Below are 27,495 nucleotides of genomic sequence, written 5' to 3' on the forward strand. Positions count from 1 at the left end.
TGCCAGCAGCAGCCTGACACACAGAATGGCCTTCCCACCATTCCAGCAGCACCCTGGGCTGGTCCCCAGCACATCTCTGGCTAAGAACTGCAGATTATTGCTGCCTAGAGTTAGACATTTCAACAATCTGGGAGTTAGATGGAAAAGTCAGGAGAAAAGGACGTATTTGAACAGCATCTTGGACAATGAAGTAGTCTGGTCCAAGAGGATTTGCAGATATTCCTGGAAAACATATAATGGAGATCACATTCCCTGTACTCCTGTTACCTGCTCGCCCAGCTTTCAGCTGCAGCACCCTGCCCAGGGCAGGGATATGCACAGCACCTCACACAGCACAGCCCACCCCAGCTGGCTGCATCACACTGCAAAGTGGGAGCCAAACTCCTCAGCACTCAACACAGGAATTTGCTGGAGCTCCCCTCTGCCTCACTGGTTAGTTGGAGAGGACAGCATGTCACCCCTCAGAGCCATGCCTAAATCTTCCCTTGCACCATGAGCCATTTGCAGACAGGTTTTAACCTCCTGCTCCCCAGGGCTGCAGCCATTTCCAAAGCCAGGTATGCAAGCAAACAGGCTTGGTACTGGCAAGAGCAAGTGTCACTTGCCCAGCCTGCTCTCCTCCTTCACCTGGTTCATGAGCAAGTACCTGCACTTGGACTGTGATGGCAGCACACTCCTTATGCAGCCTGGGCATCCCACAGCACATCCGACAGGCACAATAAGTAGCAGGAAAACATAAAACTGCATCTTTAATTTTGAGCAGCCTAACCTTGCCACATTCACCAGTATCTTTGCCTTGAGAGGTGAGCATTGCCTGCATCATTCCTTCCTTCCTTCCCTCTGTCTTGCAGCCAATTCCGCTTTTCTCCCTCACCCTCCCTACCCCCCATTCTTCTTTTACTTCCAGTATTTCTTGTGCTAGGAAATTGTGAACACTCTTAAACCCTGTTCCCTCCTCCAAAACAGAGAAATTGTAATAAATGAGTGTAAATTAGCAGGCTTGGCTAGCACCTAAGTTTCTCAAAAGAGTAATACATACATGAGTGTTCAGCAAACCAGCTCCACAAAGTCACTCATAACTGAAAGGCAGAGCACTTGCAAGTCATGCCTTGAAACCACAGCCCAAACACTCCCAGCATCCCTGTAAAAACAGCTTGGAGCCTATCCTAAAACCAGTGGCCAGGAGGTTTGTGTTTGTCCAAGATGAACAAACAAATTACTGGAGAAATGAGAAATAAAAATCAGTGCAGGGACTGGGGCATAACTCATGACACAGCACATCTGTCCACTTGCTACGGAAACTATGTTTGGCAAGTATCAGGTGTCTGAATTTCTGCTTACGTACATCTCCCTGGACAGCAGTGTATTAATAACACAGGCAGCCTAAAAACAGAAGCTATCACCAAGAAAAGCTGCCTTCTGCTAAGAGCTCCTTGCTGTAGCCTGGGTATTGTTGTGTTTTCCTCAAACAACGCAGAATTTTGCTTCCTTGCTGTTCAGAGTTGCCATCTAAGCTGATCTCAATTGAAGGAAGATGAACAAACAAAAGGAAGGGAAAGGAAAATTACAGCAGGAAGCAACCCTTATTGTGAGCAGTTTTCTTGAACGTCTTCCCATCAAGGCTCACACTGCTATGTGACTCTGGAGAGCCAGCAGCAGCCAGGGGTTTAGCTTAAAGGCACAAACCTTTCCAAGAGACCTCCAGAAGCCAAAATCTCTCATGCAGGGGACATGCAGGAGCTCATGCAGCCAGACAGGACAGCCCTGGCACTGCAAGCAGCATGAGAAGCTGAGTGAAACATGGAAGAAAGCAGCAAGTGAACACAGGCAGGGGCAGAACACTGGGCACAGAGAGGAGCACAGCAACAGAAGCAGAGTGGGAAGAAACCAACTCCACGTTCAAAATGCAGGCCAAGGCATTGGAATGGGAAGCACAGGAATGGAGATGCTCAGGCTTTAGGGAATGTGGAACTGCACCAGAGAAGTTAGTCTGGATAAACTAAGTTTTCTAAAGAGCAGCTTTAACTCGGCAGCCTAGGAAGAAGCACTTGTGGCAGCAACACAGAAATGGGCATTTTTGGTTAAGATCAGTATCAGGCTTCTCATGTATCCTCAAGCCGTGTTAGAGACGAGAGTCACACCAGTGCAGGCACTCACTGGCGGGAGAGGCTTTCCTCACACGCGTTGTTTCCCAGGAAGCCTCGTGCTGCGGCACGGCCACACAGCTGAGCCGTGCTGCCCCCCGGTGTCAGCAGATTCAGCTCCCAGCAGGAGGAACGCAGCCACATTTCTAGCTCATCCTGACTCAACAGCCATCTTTATGTGCCCGACACAAAGTCAGGAACAGGGATTTCAAAAGAAAACCGTCTATTCTGGGCAGATGCATTTTGCTTCTTTTCTGCTGCTCTCTGCTGTATGATGTCAAGGTAGAAGTTTTTCAGAGGTGCACATCAGATACAGATAAGCAATTTCTGCTAACCACTGTGGTGGTCATGTATCTCAAACCTCAACTCAGTGCCTATTTCTCACAGGTTTGGGGTACAAGCATTACCTGTTTCCCATCAAACAAGGCACAGGGAAGGAAGCCTGAAGATGTTCCATTGAAAGGCAAGGAACACTTCCATTGAAAGGCAAGGACTGTCCGTGAGCACTGGGCTGGTGAAGAGATTCCCGTGGCCTGCCCAAGGTGACAAGCATTTGATACAAAGACGCAGTCATCTAAGTGGCTTCCTCAAGAAAGGAGAATGATCTAATCAGAGTCATCTAGACAATGTCATTATGATCTCAGGATTATTCCAGTGATCAGGCCAGATAGATCAGAATCAGCAAGGCCAATGGTTTAGATTAATCTTTCTCTGCCAGGACTTCAATTAAAGTAGCTAAGAAATTAGTGCCAGACACCTACCTAGCTGGTTATTATCACCTGGGCTTTCCTCTAAAATCACCTGCTAAGCCTGACCAGAAGCCAACAGCATTAGAGTGTTTAAGACAACAAAAGATGAAGGCTAAATATCTGTACAGAACCCAATCTGGGATTTCTACGCATCTCAGACTTGCATTAAAATCCAAATTCTAACTGCACAAACTGCCTGTTCAAGCAGGACTAGATATCTGCTATCTGCAATGACAAGCTAGTTGGAACAAGAATGAATCTTAATGCATTACAAAAAGCTACACTCAATTCTCTGAACTCATATGACTGCTGACAAAAACATGCCTTTACACTCCTGGTTATTACGATATTTCAATGTGCTTATCACCTCCTGAAGCAGAAGACACTGTTGGTTTCATGCAAGCAGTGAAACTAAAATGCAGTGACAAAGGACAACAGAACTGCCAGTAGAACTCAGACTGCTCTGATTATTGGTGCATCTTCTCGAGAGCCTCCATCGGTGCAAATACATGAGAACTTTCACAAAACACAGACATTCAGTTAAACAGAAAAACCATTACCAAGACCAAAGAAAGTTGAAAAATGGTAATTTCTTTAATAACCTATAATTAATTATAAATTTAAGACACAGTTGCTTGCATTAGCAAACTCTGAATGGACAGCCTCACATTTTCTTTCCAAACAGTGAGCTCTAGACACAAGAGTTATAAAATTAACTGAAGATTCTGGACTACTGTTGCTGTGTCACAGCACGGGCACTTGTGAGCACAAAGTCAAGGATATCTTCATATGTCCCTTGATGGCTAAACCACAGGGACAGGATTTGTGAACAGAGTCCTTGCCTAAGAAAGCCTGAAACAGTCTAGGCAGGATGAACCAAGCCAGGGCAGGAGACCCAGTAGAAGCTCCACCTCGAAAGTTTTTAAAGTTGAGAAAAATATGGCTACAGGCATAAAAATTTTAAGTCTGTTTCTGTTTCTTCAGGTTTGGCCTTTGCCTTGGCTGCTTCTTTGGTCTCTGCACAGCGTTCTTACCGCTGGCAGAGGGAAGCCTGAGAGTTACTTCATCGTCCTCTGTGTCATCATCCATCCGAGCAGCTTTCCGGCGCTCGAGCACTGCTGGAGTACACACTGGAGTAGGATCCTGAAGAGATCAGAAAAAATGGATTCACAGCAAAGCCATCTGCCAGAAAAAGCTGTCCCTGCCCCTGTGGTACCACAAGACACCTCAGTCCAGCTCTCCTTCAGAAAATTGTTTACATTTTATAACTAGCTACTTTTGTAGACATTATTTCTTTGGACACAAGCGTCACCTTCAAAGAAGTGTATGTGAAAGGCAAATGGAAATTAATTCACATTTTTTAACATGTTGTTATGCACATTTGCTTTCTAAACTTGGTATTTCCTGACTCAAAGCATCACTAAAGTCAAGTGGAACATAATCAGGACAACGAGGCAGGGGTTAAGGGAGTATATTTGAGACTGGCATACAGAAATGCCACATTCAACTTAACAACAGAGCTGAAACATCCCGACTTTATTACATCAGTTATCCCTCAGAACTCAGTTGACAGAATGTATTAGTTATCCTGTCTTCCTCACAACCAGCCATGCCCCAATTATCACAAGTAAATCCAGTAATAATAAAAATCCCCAAACAAACACTCACTCCCCCAGCTCACAACAATGATGAAACAGAACAGAAATGTTAACGTCTTACAGACTTTTTAGACTGCCAATATCCCAAATCTCAGTCCTGATGACCTGAACTTCCCTTTCATCCTACTGCTACTTTTACCTGGCATTTGTTTCCAAAACACCAAATACTGTGCCTGGAGAGCACAGGGTAGGAGGGACAGTGCAGACGGAAATGGGGACAGACAGCACTAGACTGTATCAACAATTCAACTCCCTTTTTATCAAAACAGGCAGGCATTGAAACATGGTCCAACAGAAGGACTCCACCAAGGAGATCATGTCATCCCAGGGTAAAGCACAGGTGCAGGGGGTGTACAGGTGCCCCAGCACCCTGCAGTACCACAGCCTCAAGGGAGTGCTGAACAGCAGAGGCTGACAGCACTGAGGGACAGGCACTGCTGGTTACAGCGTGCTGAGCAGAAGCCTTTGCTGCTCAATACTCTCACAGGAAAAGGAACCATGAAGATTCTGTCATGCTCCTCAGTTCAAGAGTGTAAACACATCTCAAAGGAGCTACTTCTAGCACAAACATCTCTCAGGCAAACAATGTTATGGGTTTTTGTGTGTTGAAATCAGTATTAAGGTGCTAGCAGAAGACTTCAAACATCTGCTCCAATGTGAATGGTGGTACTGGTCAGCACCAGGACTGGTCTGTCTTACCTGGCTACTCAAAGAAACGTTCAGTTTTGACTTCTTGGATGTTTTAACTTTCTTTCTCTTTTTGGAAAGCGCCTGTGCAGCCTAGGAAGAAAGACAGATCAGGTGGATCACTACGCATTTGTGTGAAGACACAGTCACTTAACAGTTCATAGATTTGTTTGATAACGACAAAGTCTTTGTTACAGCAAATAGGTTTAGAATAATAAACTGACTGACACAGAGGCGATCTGGTTTGAACAAAACCACCAAAAGCAATACAAGAAAATGTGCTACTCTGCATTTTTAGAACATTCCATGTTAAACAGCATTAACTGCTCACAAGTCAAGTACTTGACGGAAGCACTCTGCAGAGGAGGAACATACAAGGGCTGTGGATGGAAGTTCTGGCCTTGGGACCTGCCTTCAAGCCCCCACTCTGCCAAAGCCCCTCTGCTCTTTGGTGATCTGTGCTCCAGTATTAAACCACAGAATATCCAACTGCTTGTACCAACAGAACAAAAGGAACATCTGCCCTTTGCTGTTACCTATTACTTCTCTACAAGTACACACGCAGGCACATGGAGTGCAGCCCAGCAACAGCACTGAATTCCTGGCGCTTCCATACAGTTCCTAACACAAGTGAGCCTCCCTGGGGCTCCGTCTCTTTTGCCAGTTCCACATAAAACACATCATTTCCATGCATTCAGCACAATCTAGAAACACATCTTGCTTAACAACCTCACTGAAGCAATGCCAAACTTACAAATCCTGGGAAGTCATAGTCCAGCCCCTTCTCAGCCAGCTTCTTCCGTAAGAGCCTCTCCTTCCGCAGCAGGCGCTGGGTCATCCTGGCCTTCTCCAGCAGGGAGCGGACGCGGTTGTAGCGCCGCACGGCCGGCTGGGAGGGCTGCCGAAAGATCCTGTCACAGCCTTTGAACAGGCTCTCATGGACCTTCTCGGGAGGCACGAACTGACCTGCACCAAGCACAGCACATGGGTTACAGCAGGGCTCCCCTTCCTGCCAAGGGCACTCACACAGCACAGCCCACGGCCACAACACCGCGCTGCTCAGCGAGTCAGGAACAAGAAACAGTCACTACACCCTCAGCCAGCCAGAGAAATGGGTGGGTGTGTAGGGGGATACAATATAAGAAAATAAAGATAGTGTAATAGTAATCTCACCCCTAAGGAGTTGCAGCTGGGCCAATTATTAAAGATTAGGAACAGGCCTGACTTTAACAGGCCACAGCTGTAACCAATGAGAAGAAGATGCTATAGAAGAGTGGGGAGGCTGGTTGAGAAGGGAACTGGAGTCAGTTGGCTACTTTGGGAAGAAGAAGAGTCAGTGCTCTGAGGAGCTGCCCATGAGAAACACCAGGAAGGTATGAAACTTTTATGATAAGGAGACAGCAATACGGAACTCTTGTGATAAGATGACAACGTGGGTGGGTGGATGGATAAAATGCTTTAACAGTTTCATCCAAAAAGAGCAGACAAAATTGTTTTACAACATGTCAACTTATAATCCTTTACAAACAAAGTTTTACTGTTACCATGACTGAGAAACTCCGAGATTTCAACAATCTTTTACTCAAAACCTCCTTTTGTCCAACCTTACAGACACAACTGCAGCAGTTACAAATGCCAAGGAGTTTCCATGTGAAAGGAACTATCCCTACAGCAACCCCAACTTTGTCCTGAGATTTCATGTTACACAATCACTAGGAGCAACATCAGCCCAGAGGAAAAACCAGCACTAGTGACCAAAAGCCTGCTGAGCATGTTCTTTACATGTAATGAAAATCTTTACAGATGATGAAAAGGCCAGCCCCATAGAAAATACTTCTGGGACAAAACTTCATTAAAAAACCCCTAAGAGTCTATGCTTGGTTGAAAATAATAACTGAAATAACCACAAGTTTCCTTTGCATGCTAGAGGACATAAAACTGCACCTTATACTTACACTTCAGCAGTCTCTCAGAGAACAGGTAGTTATTCATTGTGTCTGCAACAATCTTGGCCACATCATCAGACTCAAACTCCATAAATGCGTAGCCTTTGCTGGCTCCAGTCTGTGAGTGACAAGTGAGAAACATCAAACAGTGCTTTGGTACCTGAAGGGCTCTATTAAAATTATTTTATTCTCGAAAGTCATAGCCCGTTCTCAGCAAATGATAACCAATGTCACAAAGGTCACTAAAATTGTGAAAAACACAATTTAGACCTAAAAGACAAATTTAGTGCTAAATTGGCATGACGTTATTTGTAAAATACATATTTGCACACAAAATAAACTGCTCACAGGTATCTACTTGCTAAAAAACCCAGAGCTGGCCTGCACTGCTACTGTTCCATGCTTATACAGTAATCTTAAAATGTAACAGCAAACCCAGAAGTGAGAAAAAAACAGATTTATCAAACACAACAAGTAAGTTAAAACAGAATTGTGGCACTTCAGTTGTACCTTGAACTGGTGCATTCTGGTATTTCCCACTGGAGTGAATTTACTCACGGAAAAAAGGACCACAGGAGCCGTGTGCCAGCCGCCGCCTCGCAGTCGGGGACAGACCCGGGCCCTGCCGCTCCCACGAGGGGCTCCCGAGGGCCCCAGGGCGCAGCGGCCTCTGCGCGTTCCGAGGGCCATCGCTGGGCACGGGGGGAGCTCCAGCGGTCACGGAGACCGCCGGCCCGGCCTCAGGCGCTCGGCCACATCACGGCACGCCGGGCCGCTACTCACCTTCTTACTCCGGGAGAGCCGCAGCCGCGTCACCGTGCCGAACTGCCCGAAGTACTCGCGGAGCTGCGGCTCGCAGAGGCCCCGCGGGAGATGCCCCACGAACACCACGCCGGGCGTCAGCTCCTCCTGCGAGCACAGAGACCGCGTCAGCCCGGGCCGGGACTCGCCAGGCACGGGCCCCCTGCCCCGCCGGGCCGCCCCGCTCACCTTGGCCGTCCGCTTGGTGCGGGCCCGCTGCACTTTCTGCTGGAACTGGCGCTGCAGCCGCGGCTCCAGCGCCAGGAGCGGCGCCGCCTTCACGGCCGTGGCAGACGCGGGCACCTCCGCCGCCATGCTGCCTCCGCGCGGCCGCCGGAAGTGCGTCACTGCCCTCGCGCCGGCGCCGCGCGGCCAGACGCCGTCTCCCGGCAACGGGGCGGACGGGCCCTAGCGCGGCCACACCAGGGCCCGGCCCCGCCGCACCGGGAGGGCGGCCTGGGACACGGACGCCGCTGGGGGGGGCAATCTTCCGCCCTGGGAGCGGCCAGCTGCCCCCCCGGAGCGATCAGCACTCTCTGGGTGCCCTCCTAGTCGCTACCGGGCCATTCCTGGCTGCTCCGGCGGCTCAGGCGGTGCGCGGGGCAGGCCGGGGAGGCGCTGCAGGCGGTGCGGGGGCAGGCGCGCGCCGGCGGCGCGGAAGGCCCCGTGGGCGGGAAGCGGCGGCACCATGTCGGTGAGCGAGATGTTCGCGGCGCTGCAGGGAGCGCTCGGCCAGGACCAGGACATCCGAGAGGTGCCGGGGCGGGCGGGACGGGACGGGGTGGTGCCGGTGCTGGTGCCGTGGCCGTGGCTCGGCTGACGGCGCGCTGTGCCCGCAGGAGATCCGGAAGGTGGTGCAGGCGCTGGAGCAGACGGCGCGGGAGATCCTGACGCTGCTGCAGGGCGTGCACCAGGGGCCCGGCTTCCAGCACAGTGAGTCCCGCGTCGCCGCCCCGGGCAGCGGAGAACAGCCGGGGGCGGGAGTGCCCCTCGGAGCACGCAGGTGCCCTGTCCCGGGGCCCCTTCTGCAGGGTCCAGTCTTTCCCGGGCCTTCACCGTGGGTTTCCCGGAGGCTGCGGGAAGAGGAGAGCGCAGCTGGGAGGTTTCAAGCCAGACAAGCAGTAAAGCTGCCGTTCAGCGTTATGGACAGCGTTCTGTCCCTTTCTCCCCTCCCTAGTGGGGTGCTTTTCTGTCTCGGTGCAGAGCAGTGTGTTCTTTTCCGGGTGATCATGTCCTGGGCCGCTGAGTTGGCTCTTAGGTCTCCCTGTTTGCACATAGATTGTGTTATCATCACTTGTTGGGCCCTTGATCAGTCTCATCTCTTCATCCCACACCCCAAAAAGCTGTGGTCCTGAGCACTGAAAGGGTATTCAGGATGGGCTGGGATGAGGGGAACACACTTCCATCTGGTTTGTACAAACACATTCTCTCTGTGTGTATAAAATCCCCTAACTCAGCAAAATGTAAAAAGAATTTCCAAGGGCTGAAAGAGCAGGACCTGCCCTTGTTGTCTGCTTGAGTGACAGCAGGAACTGTTCTGCAGTTTTGGAGGTTTGGGTTGTCATCAGCCTGGTTCCAGGCTTCTCAGGTGTTGGACAGAATGTTTCTGGGCCAGCCCATTTCCTCCAGGCCACAAGAGCAGCTCTGCAGGCCTAGGTGTCAGATCTGCTCTTTCTGCCCCCTCATTTCTCAGCTTACTGGTGACACTACTGGAATAAGCTTAAATGTGTCCCTTAAGAGCTGGATTCTTGCCAGTCAGTTAATGTCTTGTAAGAAGAAGCAACCATTCTGACTTTGCTGGAAACTTGAGAGGAATTTGTGCAGGCCACCCTGTGAAGGGAAACAGAACCAGCCTCCCCAGGTGCTGAGTTACTCCCTTGCAGAGCTGACAGGTTGTTTTCAGCCTGATGAGGTTCCCCAGCACGCTGGGGGCTGGGGCTGGAGGCCTGGGCTTCCTCTGGCCTCAGAGAGGGTCTGTGCTCAGCAATGAGCACCACCTGAGGTTTGAGCTGTGCAGGCAAGTGCAAGTTCCATCTGCTGGGAAACTGGCAGTGCTGGAAATCAGAGCTGCTGAGTGGTTATTTGCACAAGCTCAGTTCGCTAACCTGAGAAAATCCATGGTCATTCTGGGGGGAACAACTTCAGAATTGTTGTCAAGCATTTAATTGTAGAGGCCCATGTTCAACTCAGTGTATTTTCACTTGATGTTTAATTCCTGGAGAGAGCTGGTCCTGGAACTTGAGGAGTCTGAGAAGAGATTTGGAATAGTTAAAGAAAAAAAAAAGGACAAAACCAACTAAAAAATGGAAAACTAAAAAAAAAATCAAACAAAAAAACCCACAAACAAATAAACAATCAGACAAAAAACCCAAAGCCTCATCTTATAATTCTTGCACAAATAATGCTTAATAGGTCAAGAGTTAACCTGTGATAGCAGACCTGTGAATTTGTCATTAAAATTCAGCTCTGTTAGTAAAACCTTGGGATAGTTGGGAGTTTGATGGAGGACAGCTTCCCATACCAGCCAGTGGCTTTTAAAATGTCATCTCCCAGAGGCTTCCTTGGCTGCTTGTCCCAGCTGGAGCTGGAGAGCTGCTGGGAAGGCTGGGCAGGGCAGTGTGTGCTGTATCTGCTGTGGCCTGGTGGCAGGCAGGGTGACAGGCAGGGCCAACACAGCCCCAGAGACAACTCTGTCCTTGCTCTTGCAGCTGCAGAACATCAGTTTGAATCTGGGGTAGTGTGTGTGTGTCACTGGGCATTGTCTGAGCCTTTACAGTAAGGATTGTTTCTTTTTGTCACAGGTGCCTCTGCAGAACCCAAACCTGAATGTGTTCCTTACTCTTCCCCCATCCGCACGATGCTCACATGACTGAGGCAGCCCTGTAGCTCTCAGTGAGCTTCACACAGCTCTTTCATCCTGGCTGCCACATGGAGCACTCCCACATTCTGCTTCCTGAAGCTTTCATTTTTTCCATGTCATTCTTGTCTCTTTTATTTTTTTAAACAGAAACAATGTGTAATTAACAGAAGTTTTATGATCACATTTGAGTGACTCCTCGTAGGTGTTGTTTGCTAAAAACCATCACAGCTTTCAGATGCAGCTTTTGTGAATAATCCTGGCTTCTGCACATGAAGATGCAGGAGGACCTGTCAGGTTGATTTTGTCCTTCCTTGGGCTGTGACCCGGCTGTATGAGGGGGCTGCAGGGAGGCCGCTGGCACTGCAGGCACAGCGGGGCTGTAACTCTGTCAGCGAACGGGAGGTGGCAGTGGCTGCTGCAGGAACAGGAGATCATTCCTCTGCAGAGCTGTAACACACACTGGGTAGGCTGCAACCCAGGCTCTGCAAATACATCGTAAAAAGCAGGAAATGCAGTTTCCTGAAGGGATGTTGCACTTCATGTAGCCAAATTCTGATGGATTAGAAAAAAAATTAGGATAAGATTTTAATATAGAGAAAGAAAAGTTTCTTTTCCTTTGACTGTGAGAGTTGCCTGGCAGCAGTGCTTGGTATGTGCTTCCTTTGAGGCCAGCTGCTGTGTGCAGTGCTGTTCCACTGCTTGGGATCTGGCTGTTGCTGGGACATCTTGGCTCAAGTTCAAAACAAAGGCCCAGAGCAGATCAGAAAGCCTGGAATTCCAGAGTCTTTCTGCTTTACCTCTATGGCTCATGGTGTCACCAGGAATACTTCTCAGACTGATTCCAAGTGTCCGTAGCCTATCTTGAACAAGAAAGAAGTGTAAACAGTGCTGTCTACACAGGGAAACTGTTTACAAACCTCTGCTGCCTGTCAAATACCCATTTCCTGAGTGTATTCATTCCCCAAATGCTGTGCTGTTTCTTTTTCAGTTCCAAAGAAGTGTCAGAAGGCTCGTGAGCACTTTGGTACAGTGAGGACACAGATGGAGTCTCTGAAGACCAAGTTTCCTGCTGATCAGTATTACAGGTGTGCAGGATCACACACAGCCAGACACAGATATATATGGGAATTGCTTGGCATTTGGCATCAGGGCTTTGGAATAATAATGTAAAGGTTGATGGGCTGAATGCTTCTTTCTCTTTGAAAAGTAAATCGTGGTAGACAAGTGTGAGGTTTTTATCAGCATAGATAAAAAATGCTTTTGCTCAACTTTAACTTTTCACCAAAAATGCTCAGTATTGAATTATTTTTCTAGGAATCTTCTTTAAAAAGAAAAAGGGAAGCTTAAGAAGTTGGAGCTGCCCTTGTATCTGGGAGCAGGGCATTTGCTGCTCCATTAATTTCAGTTAAGTTGTTCAGTTTGGGGCGTTCCTGGAAGCAGAGCTCTAAATCTGTCATGAAATGGCTGTTTGGTTCTGCAGACACTAAATGAAGTTGTCACCTCTGTGTTCTGTTGCTGCCAGAAGGGGACAGTGCCTGGCAAGAACATTTCAAAGAACAAGAATCTTGTCAGCTCAGATCTGCTGAGGGAAAGCTCTGGCTGTCTGTGGGCAACACAGCCTGGAAAAGTGTGGGAGCTGAGGAGGTGTGTGAGAGGGGTGAGCAAATGCCAGTATCTGGTGTGGTAACCTGGGTGAGGAGTTCTGGAGTACCAAGGAGATGTCTTTTAGCTGGTGTCATTTTGATAAACCAAAAATACTGCAAAGTGCTTGTGTTAAGGCAGAAAACACAACACACAGAGAATGTGTGCTTGTTGCCTAACACTCCAGTAATAAACATTAATTATTTTTACCTGGACCTGGTGTTACTCCTGCAGGTTTCATGAGCACTGGAGGTTTGTGCTGCAGCGGCTGGTGTTCCTGGCAGCATTTGTAGTCTACTTGGAGTCAGAAACATTAGTGACCCGGGAAGCTGTTGCAGAAATACTTGGGAGTAAGTTAATGCTGTAACTGAAGAGAAAAAGCTTGTGGCCTTAGACACTGTAGCTTTCAGAGGTACAGGGAAACAGCAGAACTTAATTTCTTCCTGAGAAATCAGTTCCAGAGTTTATCTGGTATTTGATTTCATTATATCAACAACAAATTCTCAGAAGACGGAAATTGGCAAACCTAATGTTAACCAAAGTACTTAGTTATTAATAAGTTCTTCATCAATGAAAGTCATTCATTCAAAGTGTGTAAATGCACCAAAAGCATAACACAAAAATGAGAGCTTGTTTCTCTAACTTCTTGCTTTTGGTATTGAAAAAGTGTGTAAAACAGATTAAATTCTTGCCATAAAAGAACTGTATCTTCACAGAGCAAAAGATTTGGAAAAAATAAGGAAAATACATCCTGTATATAGATGTAAATCTAGTTACTCTGTTGGATGTACAAGATGCTGAATCAAGAACAGAGGGGCTGTAATTACATCACATACAGGAAAAGGCTGACTTTTATTTTGTAATAGTATTTCATAAATTTGATATTTCAAATTAGCACCAGTAAACAAATGCAATTTAAGGTGGCTGGGTTTGCTCATGCTCAGCACCACCTCATCACTGCTCTGTTTTTGTCTCAGTTGAAGCTGATCGAGAACGGGGCTTTCACCTGGACATTGAAGATTATCTTTCTGGTGTATTAACTCTGGCCAGTGAGCTGGTAAGAAAGATATGCATGCATGTGTTTGGTTTGAAACTGACCTTGAAAACAGTAGTAATGTGTTTTTTAGCTTTATCGAGTTGGTCCTGGCAGTTATGATACACAATACCTTGATCTGAACTTATTCAGAGGCAAGATGCTTCTCTGCGTGTTCCTCAGTGATACTTCTAAGATTTAAACTTAAATTTTGATTTGATTGAAAATCCAGAACAATGCTCAACAGAAAGGTAGATCTAAGTACAAATAAGCTGACTGCCAGGACCACAAGTGCATCGTTTGGTACAGTAACTGGTGGGGACTGTGATGTGATGTGATGTGGGTGCTGTGCTCTCTGGTGTCTCCTCTGGCAGGCCAGGCTGGCAGTGAACAGTGTCACAGCTGGGGACTATTCTCGCCCTCTCCGCATCTCAACCTTTATCAACGAGCTGGATTCTGGCTTCCGCCTCCTCAACCTGAAGAACGACTCCCTGAGGAAGCGCTACGATGGCCTGAAATATGATGTCAAGAAAATTGAGGAAGTGGTTTATGACTTGTCCATCAGAGGACTCAATAAGGAGGCGACAGTTGGTGCAGGTGGAGAGAAGTGAAGGATGCTCCTGGAACAGCATCATCGATTACCTCAGATGGTTGCCAATTTAGGAAGTACCTAGAGAAACCTTCCTACAGTAGTTTAGAAGAACTGCAGCTCAAAGCTGCTCTCTATTTTCTTACAAAAGGTGTAGTACAGGTGTTAGATGTTTTGTAAAATCATGTCTAGATTAGGACAGGAGACTGTTTCCAGTGGAATTCCTCTGTCAAACACACGGTGCTGTTCTCTGCACAGCAGCAATAGCAGTCAGTAACTCCTATGAGCTGAGATTCCCATTACTTCTGTAGTGTTGCTTCCCTGCTGTCAGGGAAGTGCTGTGGCTATCTCTGCTCACACAGCACTCAGCTCAGTGCAGACACGTGGGATCTTTAAAGAAACACAGTGTGTAAATACTGACTTTTTTTTTTAAGACACTTTTTTTTTCTTTTTGTTTCTTAAATTTTCACCTATGTAAGTTGAACAAATTTGTATAACTGTTTATGAACCAGATCTCTTTTTTTTAATGGTTTCTCATAATGTACACCCTGTAATTGAGAAATTAGTGAAAATACTCCTGAGAATTCCTCTATTGGAACTGGTGTCTTGCACCCCAGTATCTCTGTCTCTCTCTCTCTGTCTCATATGTTTTTTCTTTCCAGCATCATTTCAGTTACCAGGGAGAGCAAGGTTTTCTTAGATACCTGCTTTCTCTGTCTGGTATTTGTTTTATTGGCATGAGTAAATGCAGAGTTTTAATGATGATTTGCCTTGAGAACTCAGTGTAACCAATTTGTATGTTTAATTTCCAAGTTTTCTGAATAGAGAAGTGTAAACTGACAAACTGCAGCTGGTGTCTGAGTTCTAACAACCTGTACAGGCCACAACTGTACCTGTATCCTGGGATTAAAAACAAAAAACACCACAAGACTCTAGTTTGTGTAGTAAAATGTTTGTACCTATCTCCAGAAATTAGGAGGTTACTGCTTTCAGGTAAGTATGTGATGTTTGCAAACACCAACAGCCTCTTTCACATGTGTAAGTGGACAGACTCATGCCTCCCCATGTGTTTGTTCTCTTGTCCTAAATGACTTTGAGTTTTGCCTTTCTCCTACTTCTAGTGGTGCAGGAGGGTTAAGGAGAACAGCTGACTTAGGAGGAGGAGGAATACTTCAGAGGATGAATGGGAATGGTCAAGTTTATGCAGAGTTTGTTTGCATTTCGGTTTCTTAGTGAAGATTTTCCACTGAGTTAGGGGGTTGTTTTGTTTTTTGGAAGAAAATCGTTTCTTGGTTATTTTGGCCAATAAAAGCTGTTCTTTGATTATGGCCACTTGGTACCTCTGCCTGTCTGTTCATCTGCTGTTATTTGCTTCCCTTGCTGGGAACCTGTTCTGGAATACCAGCATTTCAGTTCATCCTTCAGCTGTCCTTGGACAATAATGGAGTTCCTCCCCTTGGCTGTAGTTGTTCAGTAGCACACTTCTAAACACTGCCAAGTGCAAAGTCAAGCTGCAAACAGGTTTCATAGGCTTTTTAATTTTTTTTTTTTAACTTTGAGCAATTTCACCAAGTAAAACAGGAGAGCTGTGGAGTTTATCCTTACCCACCCAAGAGGCAGTAAGACTATTTTAAGTGCATCTCATAATCTTTCATGTTTGTCCTCATCCTTTGTATCTTGTCACTTAACACAGGGAGATGGCAATATTCTCCCTTTCACAGCTGAAGAAAATGAGGGTGTAACTTCCTGAGCCCTGTGGCAATGTAACAGCTTTCACAGTATTTGTTTTTGCCCTGTGCCAGTGTTTGCTCATTTCCTGACTTAACGCTGTGGCAGTGGGAGGGAGGAAGGAGCTTAAGCCAGTTTTACTGCCCAAACCAGAGATGGGGGGTGAACCAACACCCTAAGGCTGTGCAGACACAGCTGTGCACTTCAAGGTCACACAGGAAATTTGTGGGAGCAGGAGAATAGAGAAGGGTTACCTGAGCATCAGTTTGGTGTGCCTTTGGTTAGAGGACTCCTGGCATGTGGGACTGGGATGTGAGGCCATGTGGCAGGGCAGCTGCTGGTTAAGGCTTTGCACTGACTTGCGTCCCAGGTGCTCCAGTTGCCTTTGGTCATGTAGCAGGTCTGCTTCCTGACACAGGATGCTGTGTGCCTAACAGAGCTGTTCACTAGATCCCACATCTGCCAGCTCTTGCTGCTGGGCTCTGAGAGCTGGTGGAGATTAAGCAGTGCTGTGCCACACGTGCAGGTGCCATGGGAGGGACAACTGGAAGAGCAAGGTAATTACTTGGGGCTTACAGAGGTGCAAGGTGTGGGATCCTTCTGTCTAAGGCTCTGTGAAGAGCAAGTGCCCAAGAAAGAAACACTCAGTGATGTCTTCTTGGAGGGTGTTTAGCAAACAGCTCCTTCTTTCCTGTTTTTAAGTCTTGGGGAGAGCCTGCCATCATCCTCTGGAAAAGCACTGTTTGCAAGAAGCAGGCTACACAGCTCATTCCCAGCGTGGGTCTGGAGAAGGAAAAAAAAACCACTAACTTTCCCTAGGCAGCAGCAGGGGAAGATGGGGATGCTTTTGTAGCTTCCTCTGCACTGCCGTAGCCTGTAGGACCTTGTGACCTTGACAAGGAATCTGCACATTTCTCTGATCCTAAATGATAAGTTGTATTCCTGTCCCAGAGCTGGGAGTAGAGGGAAGAAGGGAAAACCCAGAAGGACTTGAGTAGGGAAGGGGGAGCAGGGAATGGCAGTGGACTGCAGAAGCTTGATGGCTCACGGTGAATCAGATGCACTTGAACTCTGAGCAAGTGACTCCTGTTGGTACTGAATGGACTGTGCAGCGTGTGCTGGCAGCTGGGAGGGGAGTGAGTCAGCGCAGGAGCACTGGAGAGGCTGACTCAACACCCAGCACGGCTGTTCCCTGAGCCACTTCAGCCTCAAGTGTGTCCCTGGGAGTGCTTTCTTGGATCGTCTTTGTATTCGCTAACTTGTTTGTTTGGATTTTTCACAACTTGATGTCATTTCTGTGGGCTTTCTTTATTTCAGTAAAAAGGGTACTTAAATAGTTGATTAATGGCTCTTTATTTATAGCCCTGCCTGTTGAAGCCCAGCAGATCAATGAGAGTGCTGACCTGAAACAGTCTGGGAAGCAGGGGTGAGCAGGATGCACAAGAGACCTTGAGGCTGGCTCTTGAACTGGGCTCTGTCTGCTGGAATTGATTAACTGCAGCCAGCCCAGCCACCTCTTTAAACTGGCAGAGGACACGTTATCACCTCCGGGCTGCCCTCTCCTGGTGCCAGCAAACCAGGTGTCTGTGCAGTGAGCTGGATCAAGGAACTGATTTAGCTGGAACAATCTTTCAGCAGTGTTTGCTCCTGACCTGGTGCATCACACAGTACCCCTCCATGCTGTGCCAGTATGTTGGAAGGAGGCTTCTTCCTGCCTGCGGTGCCAGCTTTCAGTATTCTCTGAGCTGTAACATTGTGTGTAAATTGTTAGATTTTTCTTGAAGTAATTTAACTGCTTCCCGTTTTGAGAGGATGGCTAAGGATTTTCTCTCTGAACAAATAATTTGCCTTCATTTCACTGCAAAGTGAGTGAGCTGCAGAGCCTCACCCAGGTTTTTCAGCCAGCAAGTTCATTACACACCAAGACAATTAAGGGGAGCAGAAAGTGAGCATGGATGATGCTGGGAGTTTGTGTGTGGATCCTGACCCGTCATCTGCAGTCCATCTTCTCTTGTTCAAGTACTGTCACAGGATGCAGCTCTACTAAGGAGATCTGCACTGGATGCAGGGTGCAGCTCTACTAAAGAGTGTAGGGGTTGTTCAGAGTCTCCTCTCTGCTGAATTCATGGAGTGCTGTGAATTGAGTGTTTGGATTTCAAAAGGAAGACTCCTACCTGTTTTGTATCTCCTGTCTGTGTGTTGTGGGTCAGGCAAGACATGGGTATGTCCTCGCAGGTTTCACTGCCTATTTATTGTCACTTCAAACTGGCACTTCTGGTTTGCATTGGTTGGTCAGCACTGGGGGCTTGCCCTGCCCAAGGAGAACGTGGCTGTTCGAAAACCAGCCCTTTCTTGAAAGGAGGAATACATTCCTCGTCTGAGTGCTTGTTCACCTGCACATTCACACTCTGGGTGTACAAGCATCTAACCTGGGGAAAATGTAAGAGCCTGCTCTGCTCCCCTCGAAGTCTTCCCAGGGATGTGGCTCTGGCACTGCAAGGGAGGTTCCTGTCCTAGGAGGGAAGGGTTCAAGCCACCTGGGCCTCCACTGCAAACAAATCCTTTGCCTGATTCCATGCAGAGAACCTTCCCTGAGAGGGCTGTGGGCAGGCTGGGTCTTCGCAATTGCAGCTGAGAAGATCTGAGGGATGCAAAGGCTGCACTGGTGGAGATCACACTGGGGCAGGATTTGAGCTGGAAATTATTATTATGTTAATCCTTGCTAATGGATCTAGAGCCTAATGCCATCTTCTAATCATCTTCTAATGCCATCAACTCTTTCCAGCTGTGTAACTGCTCCCAGTCAAGCCTGGGCAGAGACCAGTGCTGGAGGATGCTCTGCCTGTGTTCTGATTTCCCCAAAGTGTTTCATCTCTGCTGAGGAACAGGAACTCTGTTCCTATCACTCAACCTTTCCATCATGTTGTAGAAAGGTTTCCCGCAGGGGATCACCTTCAACTTCCCAGGGGAGGTGTATTCTTTTCTAATGAGTGCCCTTAGGGCTTGCCTGGAGTATTTAGACTGAACAGTGTTACTGTCAAGACTTCCTTTTTTCTTCTTTGCTTGTACCTATGTCTGGTCAGATTGCTCCTCTGCAGCAGCATGTGAAAAATAAGGCAGTTCCCTCATCTGCCTGATCAGTAAGACATCTTGCTCCTTCATACTCCACTGTAGTGACAGGTCACTCGATGACAGTGAGAGCTTTGAATATTTATCTGATCTCTGGGAGGACAGTTTCCTCTGTTGCTTTCAGTTCCAGGTTTTTCCAGTTTCAAGTCAGAAAATGTCAGCCTAGTTCCAGCTAAATCTTACCCAATTCCCCAGCACACACATAAGAGGAGACATCACAAAGTGAGAGTTACTATAGCTGCCTCATCCATGAGCCCTGAAGGGATCTCTGACATGGTGCTAGAAGATTTAATTTTTTTTTTCTCTTTGAACAAATCAGGGACAAGCAAGACAGTGCAATATTCACCAGAATCTCCTGCTGGGAAAAAAAAAATCTGGGACTTCTGTTGCATTATAAATTCACATGCAGCAAGTCAGGAGATCTGAGATGATCTCAGAGCTTTTTTCAGGATTTGCTGTATGCTGAGGTCGATCTCAGTATCCAATGACAACTCCTTGCTGAAAGACCAAAGCTGGTCTCAGATGTCTCTCAGATGTGTTCTTGATCAAATAGTGAGATCCACACTGAGCACCCCTTCCCCCTCTGCACTTCCTTTAATGACAACCAGGAAAGTATGAGAACACCATAAAGGAGAGGATCTCTATTCACTAAAGCAGAGGTGTCTGCTCTCTGAAGTATTTGCTCTTCATCTCCACACGTCTTCTTCAGACTTTCCCACCCAGCCTCGTGACTCATAAAGGAGCTTTTCTTTCTTTCCTTGGGACCTGAGCTCATAGAGGGCTCTTAGTCCAGTGTTCTGTCATCTTGTGTGTCTGCCTTCAGAACTCAAAACTGCATGGACTCTAAAAATAAAGACTGGCTTTTGTTGTTTTCTTTGTAAATGACCAGTAAGGCTTATACAAAATTATTTCTAAAGGTCATTTATGAGTTCTGGTAAATCAAGGGAGTAACCAACTTTTTCTTTTTCCCCCTGACAAGGGGTACTTCCAGAAAGGTTTGCTTGTACTTCTTGTGTAAGTTTGGTGAGCAGGAGTCTTGAAAAGTAATCTTAATATTGTCAGTCATGACAATGAAAGGCATAAAAATATTACAGAGACCTAGGAGGACAGCCAGCTTGGAACGAATAATTGCTTTCTTGGCTTGCAGACAACCCTGTTCCAAGTACCCAGGGTTATAATAGCATTTTGTCAGTTTGTTAATCAGAAATGGAAAAATACAGCACAACCAATCTCCATGGCTGCCAAGTAAGATGTGTACATGTGATACTGAAAGACCTGGAACTTCCCAGGAGAGGGATCATCTAGTTCAGAAGGGTGCCTGAGGAGTATGGAAATCTACTGCCTTGTCAGTGTACTGACACTCTTGCCCTTCCTGTGCTGCCTCACCCCACACCACAGGCACTCACAGGGCCACAGGGATTGTTCCCTGCTCGTGTCCCCTTTCAACACCTGTAATTTACAGGCAGGTGAGCAGCTGCACACACCAGGTACATAAAAGTAGCCTGTGTTGGAAGCACAACCTCGGTCCAGTCTGACAGGTTCAGCAACCCCACTGTCGCTTCCCAAAGCTCTCCCAGATCAAAGGGCTTGTACTCACTGTTCCTTGGCCACAGTTCTTTAGAACAGGGCTACAGCACCACGTACACGTCCTGCTCATAACTCAATACCCGGTGATTATTCATGGACCTTCTTCTGGGGAGAGTTTGGTTCAGAGGAAATAGGCCATGATTACAGGAGCCTGGCAGGCAGGTGCTTCCTGTGATACTTAGAAAAATCCTGAATCTGACAAATTGAACAATCAGCCAAACATAAGATTGATGCTAAATATCAGATCCTTTATGTACTTATTGTTCCCTAACCTTTTTGAACAGCCAGGCTGGCTGAAGGTATCTTGATTTAAAGATATGACTGTACAAACAGTCCACTAGTGGTTTCAAGCATGAATTGAGGTGGAGAAAATCACTGTGCTGGAAAGTAATTGAAAACTTTCCAGCAAGCAGAGCTTTGTGGCTGTGAAAGCCACTCACTGTTTGGATAAATTGGGCTGTTACTGTACTTATGCCTTCTCTTGTCAGAATTGCCCCAGAGAAATGAAGAGAAAGTGATTGTGCCATTGTGGTCTTGGGAGAGAAGACAAAGGTGCTACAAGCTGTTGCTTTTTGCATGTGAGGTGAATGGGGCTTGAAGGCTCATAAATGAGATCTGTCACAACAGCTTAGAAAAATCTTCCTCCAGCAGCTGCTCTGCTCAAGCATCCGTCTCTGTGAAAAACAAATGGCAAACTAAAAGCAATGCCTCGTGCTCTTCACTGGCTGCTAGTGCATATTTTGGGGGAACAGCTTATTGTCTAGTGATTAGAAGGAGCTGGAGGGAATTCCAGCTCACTGAGGGAGGCAGGCTGCTGCCCTGCCAATCACTTTGACAGCTATTGCTCGCTACAGAGCTCTGCTGTGTGCAGCCACGCTCATGACTTGGGTACCCTCCAGATGATGCAAATCTTCCCATTTCCTCAAGGACAAGATGAAGCACTAAAGTGCTGGATGGTGCAGAATGAGAGAGAATACAGCCGGTAGGCACGCACCAGTGGTGTCTGCCACAGTGCCCGGAGCAGTGCAACAAGCCCTGGCAGCTGTGGTCAGAGGACAAAGCATGGCACAGTCTGAGGCTTGCTCAGATGCTGGGTCAGTGGTGACTTTACAAGACTAGGGATACCTTTGTGAAGATGTCTTCTGTCTGCCTTTAGTGGTGACCTTTGATACTGGTTGATCTCTGGAGAAATACATAAATGTGCTTGTGTGAATCCTCCTGTGAAATAAATGCCTGTAACAAAAATATTTTGTTGGTAGTGAATAATACTGATTGGCTTTGTCTTTACCCTGTGGGCCTCAAAGAGCATTTACAGGCTGTCCTCCCAGATCCATGGACCAAAATTTAGGCTCCTTTAGTTTAGCCTCCAGGCTGAAATCTGGCCTTTGCTGTGTAAGTCACAGCGTGACATTTTGCAAAGCAGCGGTCAGTGTTAATGTCAGGCTGAAAAGGTTAAACCCTGTTTGCTTTTTTACCATTGTTCAGCTTTGAGTCATTTCCCTGCTGAGCAACTGAGAGAGGTTGGACCCTATGGGGCAGTTATTTGTGGCCTCAGTTTTGGCTCCAGAGCAAAAGGGTTTGTGCCAATCTGTTGTTGTCTAGTGAGGACTTGAGTAGCAGGTTTGTACCATTCACCCAGTCTCATTTGGAGTAGCCCTGAGTTCTGTTCAGGGGATCCACAGAGGAGATGTAGGCACATTGCTCATCTGAATGCCACCCATATGAAGTGAAACACATACTCCATAATACAAATATTAAAAATATACCCACTTAAAGTAATTGAAACATAATTATTAAAACATTTTATGTTACTCTACAGTACAATGTAAATTGTTCCTTTCAATTAAATTTTGAAATACACTAGATTACATAATTTAAATAATTGCAAACTCTTAAATTCACTATCAGTGGTAGCAGAGCTGTATTTACATATACTTCTGAGATATTTCTTTCAGATGCAGCATTATGTTCCAGTCCCTAAGTCAGTTAAGTAACAGACTCTCACTGGGAGTGTGCTGCTCTTCCACAGGTTCTACACATATGTGGGGTTTATGTGTTTGCTCTTTTTTTTCTCTTTTTTTTTTTTTTTTCTGCTGTGTGCATGCAGCTGAATTTGAGCAAATTGATACTTACTTGATTTGGATTAAAGATGAAAGGCCTTTCTTTTTAAACAAGTGTTTTGACCAAATATACAGAGGTGAATAATGAAACACAGTCCTTAGGAGTAGTGGTGGAAAACAATTTTTTCCAGCTTTTATCCTCAGTTGCATAATACTGCACCTAATTTTGCTGAATACCCAGACTTTACCTAATGCTGATGAAATAAAGTCAATAGTGGAAACCTCTCTCATTGTCAAGACTGGCTTTCAACACGATCCATGCAATGGCAAGCATCATACATCATTCTCCTGCAGTGCAACATTAACAAGTTAAATTATTATCCTTGGGTGATCTCCTCGAGTGGAGCCCATCTCTGTATGTACATGAGCCACTCACTATTGTGAGTCCAGGGGTTGGAGTTCAGCACCAGGCTGTGGCGTTTGTTTCCAGTGCCAGTCAGAGTCTTTGGGGACCAGGCTCCTCCCTGTGTTGTCCATGGAGCACGTTCAGGCCACTGGGGCTCTTGATGGTCTTTGCATGCGGCACTGGCCAAGCCAAGCCTGCAGGACTCAGGGCCTGGTGTGAGGAGTGCTGATCATGATGTTGGGCAGCGCGTTGCGCCGCTTCTTCCAGGAGCCCAGCTCCCTGGAGTAGCGCCTGATCTGCCTGAACCAGTGGTGAGTCCGTGCCCGGTCGCTGTCCCGGAACACAAACGCCTCCCGCCTGATCTCAATGAGTTCGAAGGTGTCGTCGCAGTCAGGATCAGTGGAGACGATGCAATTACTCAGCCTCAAGGGCTCCCTGAGCAAATGGAACTTCCCGTTATTTTTGTCCCTGATGAGAACCAGGACTGCGTCCTTCACAGGCCCTGGCTCAGCTGATTCCAGGCTGGACTCGGATACGCGCTTCATGTTCACCAGGAGGAGGACCTGCATGTTCTGGAACTTTAGGGTCTTGCTGCCTTTCTTCACCCACTGGCCGTCGGGGGGCTGGGCCAGCTGCAGAGACCCCTCCATCACAAACCGTGTTTCCTCCCGCAGCCACCCGACAGTTTTGAGGGCGGTTTCTCTCATCTCGATGTTGATGACTTCCCTCTTCTTCTTGCTGTCCTGGCGAAAGGATCGGAGGGTCCACGTGTTCCCCTCCTGCTTGGTTTTCATGTTGATGTGCTCCAGGTGGGACTCAATGCGGCTCTTGGCCTCCCGCAGGCTGCCGTGGTCTGGGTGGTACTCGGTGGTGGCCTTGATGATTCTGCTGAGCAGCAGGGGGTACTTGGTGACCCTTTGCAAAGGGGCCATCAGGAAGGACCTCAGGTTCATCCGCCGCAGTGCTGTGTTGTCATTCTGGGAGACATTGAGAAATATTCTGCAGGGATTTAAGAAGACAGGATGAAATGGTGGTTGCTCTGCCAGCAGATGCTGCAATGCTAAATGCAAATGAACAGCATGGTGCTGACAGCTGCTGGGCACTGCAGCCCCCCCCCATTTTTAGCAACCTTGTGAATTCTGTCTTATTAAAGACTAACAACCATTTCTGCAGCTGTGTTTAGCTGCAGAATCCCGATGAGGTGCCTGGGACACTTGGACATAACATTCTAACAGTCTTCTATTAAATCATAAAATAGCAAGGGTGTGATCTTTCTCTGGTACCTACTGACGTAAACATGAGGCGGATCCATCAGTTTATATCAGATTGCATTAACTTGTAATGCCTTTCATCATTAGATTACAAAACATATTAAACAAGAATTTGGCTGAGCAGTGGAAAGAGAAATTACTTGCCTGACATTGCCCAATAGACCATAGGAATGGGAACCAAATTCCAGTCGTGTGCCACAAAGTGGCTTTCTGCAGTGGAAATCCAACCTGGGCTCCAGCACAGGGACTGAGAGCTGATCTCAGCTGAGTATTATTTGGTGACAGTTCAGTGCAGTGGGCAGATACTGCTAGCACAAAACACAGAGTACAGCTGGGGACCAACTGGTTGATACCAGTGGAGATACCCAGGATTGAATATTTTTTGAGAATAAATGACTATCCTCACCCTAAGAGGAAGCAGCGATAACTGAAGAACACTAGCTTCAGACTTTGATCTAGATGGGCTGGCAAAGGCTTCACCCTCAGCCTGCTGCCCTTCTGTCCCCAAAGTCTGGATGAATATGCTCATCCCCCTTCTCACCTGAGCAACTCCTTCTCCTTCTCCAGGGCATTGAGCATGTTCACAGAGGAGGACTGCTGAAGACAGTACGTCTGAAAGGCTGGCAGCATGTTCACAAACTCCAGGAATATTTCTCCGATGCACACGGTCATCAGGTCATCATCCCCCTGCAAGTATGCAATAGGGCCCTGCTCAGTTAGCTCAGTTAGGAGAGGCAAAGCCAAGAGCCTGCCTTCAGTCCTATCAGCGTGAACTGCTGCAGGATCAGCTGAGCACCAGCCCAAAGGTGGAGCTGGGCTCACCCTTCCCAGTCAAAAGGCAGTTCCTGCAGGTCTGGGGGGAGTCAGTGCCTGGGGAGGGGAAGGAAAGCTGGTCTAACTGCTTGCTTTTCCACATGCAAAGAGCTGGCTGCTCTCCTCCTGTGGGCTCAGCCAGCTCATCAGAGCAAGGGCTTGAAGGCCATAGTGAGCTTCTTAGTCAAGAGGGTGTATTGTGCCCATGCTGGTGGGGAAGGAAAGCTCCTTGTGCAAGGCAGGGTGCATCAGTAGAAGTGGCCATACACAGCTGTAGAGCAGGGAGCAGCCTGCACTGCCTGGCCCCACAGACAGTCTAGAGGCAAGCTGCAGTAAACTGCAAGCCAAGGCAAACACAGCCAAGCCAGCATGAAGCCAGCCTGCTCAGGGCTGCAAGAGCACAGCCTGAGAGACAGAGCAAGCTGAGCTCTGTGCCCCCATGGTCACATTCTTGCCAGCATCCAGGCCAACTGGCCTAAAACTAACTTTGATAATGGGACCATTAATACCTGTTAATGGGATAAATAAGCAAGACTGCTGATGTCAGTGGCATCACCACAGCACAGTGAGTCTAACATCTGCAACCTGGCACAGAGCTCCTGAAATATGCAGGAATAGCTGAGAGAGTAAGGAACTAGATAGCTGACAGCTGACCAAAACCCAGGAGTCCTACCTCCTGTTCCTCTGCTCCAACTACACTGCCCCCCTAATACAAAACCTATTCCAGTCTGCCTGGTCCAGACCCTTTAGAGGGCAGAGGCAGCATCATACCTGATCAAAGGCCTGATCAATCTCTTCTTGAAGTATCTCCAGGAAGTTTTCATTGAGGTCAATGAGCTCCTGGATGTTGCTGAAGATGCCCTGGAGCTGCTCCTGGCTGAGCAGGCCAGCTGCCTGCATGGGCAGGTAGAACTCCTCTTTGATGATGCGCAGGTCCTCTCCATAGCTGGCCTCCGTGTTGACAAACTCCAGCACAGACTCCTTGCGCTCCGTCCTGCGCTTGCGGCACTTCTCGCAGAGATCAGCCCGCCTCTGGTTGCAGTTCTGGACATCTGTCTCCACAGGGAGGTCCCTTTCTCCACAGTCGGTGCAGGGACGGTGGGCTTCCCAGGCCTGCAGGGAGCTCAGCGTTTCAGAGGCCCTGTTCCTCCACTTCCTGGCTGGCATCTGGCCAATGCCACTATCTGCCCTCTCCACATCCGCTGACTTGGTGCGGGTGGCCGCAGTGGGATCCAGATCATCCCGGGCATCATTCACACCGACAATCCCGCTGTCCGTGCTCAGGCTGCTGACGTTGCTCCAGTGACGTCTGGAGCGGAGGGAGCCCCGTGGGGTGCGTCGGGTCTCATCAAAGCTGCCACCATGGCCAAGGTTGGCCTTTGCTACCACAGGACCTGAGAACAGACACAAATGGTTACAGGCACTACCAGCTGCACAGAGCTCACCCGAGGAACTCGTGCTAGCACAGCCATGAATGGCAGGAACCCTGGGGAGACAGGCTGGTTCTGGGGAAGCAGGGCTGTGAGCTGCCTCCCCTGTTTTGCTGCTGAGACTGGTGGGAGTCAGAAGGAAACAGCTCCCAGGTAAAGTCTGGGATCTGTCATCTCTGTACTGCCCATACCTGTGAACTCATTTAGGCTGCCTCTTCCCCTGCCATCTACCAGTCAGGGACAGAGCAGAGCAGATCCTGATTTCCTGCACACCTGGGTACAACCCAGGGTGCTTCCCTCCCCTATTTTTATAGAGTTACTCCACATTTACAGCGGCACAGCAGGGCGCAGCATCTGGCCCTAAGCCCCCGAGTGTGCAGTGTGAGTACCACAGTCCCGCTCCTGCCGGCGCTTCTGCGCGTGCTGCCGCGCTGCAGCCGCGATCTTCAGCTCCAGCTGCTTCCTCTTCACCGAGTCTGTCGGCATCGGGTCACTGAAGTGCGGCCGCAGCCGGCACTCCCGCTGGGCCTTGGCACCATCCGCGCTCTCATGGACAATGTCGGAGCTGGATCGGCGACAGGCAGGACTGGGGCTCTGCAAGAAAGGCAGGAAAGGCTTTGGAGCAAGGCTGAGCTCAAAGCAGCACCTGGTTTTGCAGACATTGGACTTCAGTTGCCAAAGGAGGGAAAAGGAAACTCATCAGTAAAGGGATGGTAAATGTAGCTCTGCTACATGATGATTAAGAGATCTGCCCCCCTGAGTCCCTCTGTCTTGCTCAGCCCTAACAAGAAAAGACCTCTCTCCCTTTGCTGTTGTATAGCTCTGAGTACAGCAGCTCCAAGGTGGTTGGATCACGGCTGTCAAATAACCATGGAAAAGTCAACAGCACAGCTCTGGCTATGGGTATATGCTCAGGGACCTGAGCTCACTTGCAGCTGCTCTGTGAAGGTTTCAGTACTGCAG

General features: G+C 47.9%; 3 protein-coding genes across 6 annotated transcripts in view; 1 reads left to right on the plus strand and 2 right to left on the minus strand.

Moving 5' to 3' along the window:
* Window positions 1–3,463: 3,463 nt before the first annotated feature.
* On the minus strand, window positions 3,464–8,315 carry NIFK (nucleolar protein interacting with the FHA domain of MKI67). The gene is given in 7 exon segments (XM_036386356.2): window positions 3,464–3,889; window positions 3,892–4,036; window positions 5,251–5,331; window positions 5,993–6,204; window positions 7,194–7,302; window positions 7,968–8,093; window positions 8,175–8,315. Coding segments are annotated over 7 exon segments (852 nt in total). The 5' UTR covers window positions 8,301–8,315; the 3' UTR covers window positions 3,464–3,836.
* A 109-nt stretch (window positions 8,316–8,424) lies between these two features.
* TSN (translin) lies at window positions 8,425–15,436 on the plus strand. Its single transcript, XM_036386357.2, has 6 exons — window positions 8,425–8,739; window positions 8,825–8,918; window positions 11,834–11,930; window positions 12,721–12,836; window positions 13,464–13,543; window positions 13,894–15,436. Exons 1-6 carry the CDS (start codon window positions 8,674–8,676, stop codon window positions 14,128–14,130), a joined length of 690 nt encoding a protein of 229 aa, XP_036242250.1. The 5' UTR covers window positions 8,425–8,673; the 3' UTR covers window positions 14,131–15,436.
* Window positions 15,437–22,322: 6,886 nt separating this feature from the next.
* LOC118688654 (rho guanine nucleotide exchange factor 17-like) overlaps window positions 22,323–27,495 on the minus strand; it is a 45,124-nt gene continuing 39,951 nt past the window's right edge. For all 4 annotated transcript variants that reach the window (XM_054515347.1, XM_036386354.2, XM_036386352.2 and 1 more), the window contains 4 exons: window positions 26,922–27,126; window positions 25,874–26,496; window positions 24,831–24,976; window positions 22,323–24,017 (listed from right to left, as the gene is read on the minus strand). In XM_054515347.1, the coding sequence (XP_054371322.1) occupies window positions 23,222–24,017; window positions 24,831–24,976; window positions 25,874–26,496; window positions 26,922–27,126 (1,770 nt within the window). In that variant the 3' untranslated portion in view covers window positions 22,323–23,221. The remainder of the gene's footprint in view (window positions 24,018–24,830; window positions 24,977–25,873; window positions 26,497–26,921; window positions 27,127–27,495) is intronic.

The sequence above is a fragment of the Molothrus ater genome, chromosome 7, assembly GCF_012460135.2.
Source record: "Molothrus ater isolate BHLD 08-10-18 breed brown headed cowbird chromosome 7, BPBGC_Mater_1.1, whole genome shotgun sequence".
Taxonomy (NCBI): Eukaryota; Metazoa; Chordata; class Aves; order Passeriformes; family Icteridae; genus Molothrus; species Molothrus ater.

Coding starts and splice junctions, on each gene's coding strand:
- TSN (XM_036386357.2), top strand. CDS start 8,674: ATGTCGGTGAGCGAGATGTTCGCGGCGCTGCAGGGAGCGCTCGGCCAG. Junction 12,837..13,463: donor TGTTGCAGAAATACTTGGGA/GTAAGTTAATGC, acceptor TTTTTGTCTCAG/TTGAAGCTGATCGAGAACGG. Junction 13,544..13,893: donor TAACTCTGGCCAGTGAGCTG/GTAAGAAAGATA, acceptor CTCCTCTGGCAG/GCCAGGCTGGCAGTGAACAG.